At 45.3% G+C, this 2,226-nt stretch overlaps 1 protein-coding gene across 1 annotated transcript in view; it reads right to left on the bottom strand.

Moving 5' to 3' along the window:
• LOC105164412 (glucan endo-1,3-beta-glucosidase 11) overlaps positions 1 to 1,725 on the bottom strand; it is a 4,664-nt gene extending 2,939 nt beyond the window's left edge. Inside the window, exons 1-2 of the mRNA XM_011083062.2 lie at positions 1,514 to 1,725; positions 306 to 1,405 (exon numbers count right to left, since the gene is read on the bottom strand). Coding sequence (XP_011081364.1) covers positions 306 to 1,405; positions 1,514 to 1,556 — 1,143 coding nt within the window. The 5' untranslated portion in view covers positions 1,557 to 1,725. The remainder of the gene's footprint in view (positions 1 to 305; positions 1,406 to 1,513) is intronic.

The following is a 2,226-nucleotide window of genomic DNA, read 5'->3' as shown; positions in this document are numbered from 1 at the left end:
GGGTGGGTGTGGGGGGGGGGGGGGGGTGGCGTTGGTGGGGGACAATTATTGTTACTGATTATCATTAACTATTCAGCTACCACTGTCCATTGCTCCCACTCAAGATTTACTGACAATGGAAGATTTCTATCCTCTTATCTATCATAACCGGCACACTCCTAATGGTAATCTTACGCTCCCCGGCGCCATCCGCCGCCGGCCCACATTACTCATGCCTATGACACCATTAAAGCACCTACTAAAGCAGCAAAATAAGGCAATTGAAAAACTAAAGTCCCCGGGAAAGGGGAAAAAGGAAAACTCACAGCGTCATCAGCAGTAATGGACAAGTAGCCATTCGGCGGCGCCGAGACCGACGGCATCGTACCGCCGGAGCTGCCACCGGAGCTCGGCGAGTTTGTACTCGCCAAGCCCGTCACGTTGAAACCCAGATTATACACCGGGGTCCCATCGGGTTTGAAGAGCCCGAAGTTCCTCTCCGAAGTCGGGCCGGGTTTCTGGTTCTCGTTAAACAAAGCAAACACATAGATATTCAAATTCAAATTGGGCCTCATTGGCGTCCCCTTCTTCTCGGCAATCAACTTGAGCAGGTTCCCGTTATACTTCCTCGCGTTGTCCAGCGTCGCCCCCGCCTCGTCGGCGTCTCCCTTTGACGGCCAGCCCGTCTCGGAGATCTGCAAACACACGTTTTTGTACCCAACCTTTTCAATTGCTGAGTGCACCGCGTCAATTTGGGCATGAAACATGTTATCGTAATGCAGGCCCGAACCTGTGTCCACTATCCCGGAGCCTTCAAACAGCACGAAATCTAACGGTATTTGCTTGGGATTAGCCCTGTAGGCGAAGAAAGGATAGGCATTTACCAAGAACGGGGAGCCCACTTTGCTGTGAAAATCAAGTATACAGGACAACTTCTGCGTCAGATCCCGGCGGAATGCGCCGGCGGAGGGAGGATAAGAAACCTCCAAAATGCCCAAATTGTGGGCGGTCGTCACCATAACTTGCTTGTCGAGATTTAGCGAAACGAGGGCGGCGTGAATGTTTTCCATGGCCGGAAGGAGGTTAGAAGCAAGAGTGGAGTCGTTGAACGTGAGAACTTCGTTCCCCACAGCAATGCAGGTGATTTTGGTGGCTGGTAAATAGCACTGGACATTGGTCTTCACCCAGGCTTGCGCTTGCTTGGGGTCTCGCATGGTTGCCAAGTACTCATTGCCAAGGCCGACGATAAACTCGACGCCGGTGTTAGCAAAGGCCTTGAGGACTCGTGGGTCGGCGTCGTATAGCTTCAGGCGAGTGGCGTCGATAGATTTGACAAGTGGAACTACCGCCTCCGGGTGGGGGAGATTATTAGCGATCTGGCCGTAGTTTATGCCGATGGAGGACGCTGCCGTAAAAAACAACGAAGCTGCATTCATACAAAGACAGAATCATAATTCACAGAGTCAAAACGAAAAAAACAAGAAAAACAAAAACACCCCAGATTGAAGTGAACCACAGAAATGGAAATGATTACCTGAAAATAGAAGAAGTATGAGCTTGGAGGAATCCATGGACATGGAGGAAGAAGGGCAGCAGAGAGAGGCGAAATGAGTGTGAAAAGTGAGTGAAAGAGAATGAACAAGGCCAAAAGGAGGAGGAAAAGGGGATGATGATATAATGAATGTTGGTTGAATAAACAGCCCTTGTGTTGTGTAGAATGTGGACTAATTGTCTTGACTCTTGAGTGTTGACATGTGCTTCCTTGCTTGGGATCTCTTTCTCTCTTACTTCACCACCCTTTGCTTTTGCTTCAAAATTCTTCCCTATTGGACTTAGACAATCTTAATTAATTACATGATTTTAATGTATCATTCCTATAATTAGTACTATAAAGACATGGATTCAAATACTTTTATTTTATTGTGTGCTGATGATTATGTTAAATGCTCATTACATACTTTCCATATTTGCACCATTAAGTTGGTTAGTAATTACGAATAATTGCATCCACATTTCTCAAAATATAGTTAGATATTGCGCAGTTTATTTTTGAATAATTACATTGACATCATCTATGATTATGATTTTTGTAAAATTAATACTTTTTTGTTAAATATATTTTGCACTCCTAAACTATACATGTAGTTGCATTTACACCCCTAAATTATAAAAAGTAACAAAAACACTCCTGACAACATAGTTTGACATTGTTAAGATAAAAATGTCGTTCTCACCTACCCTCAATAC

This window comes from Sesamum indicum, linkage group LG6, assembly GCF_000512975.1.
Source record: "Sesamum indicum cultivar Zhongzhi No. 13 linkage group LG6, S_indicum_v1.0, whole genome shotgun sequence".
Classification (NCBI taxonomy): domain Eukaryota; kingdom Viridiplantae; phylum Streptophyta; class Magnoliopsida; order Lamiales; family Pedaliaceae; genus Sesamum; species Sesamum indicum.
This window is presented reverse-complemented; position numbering and strand designations above follow the sequence as displayed.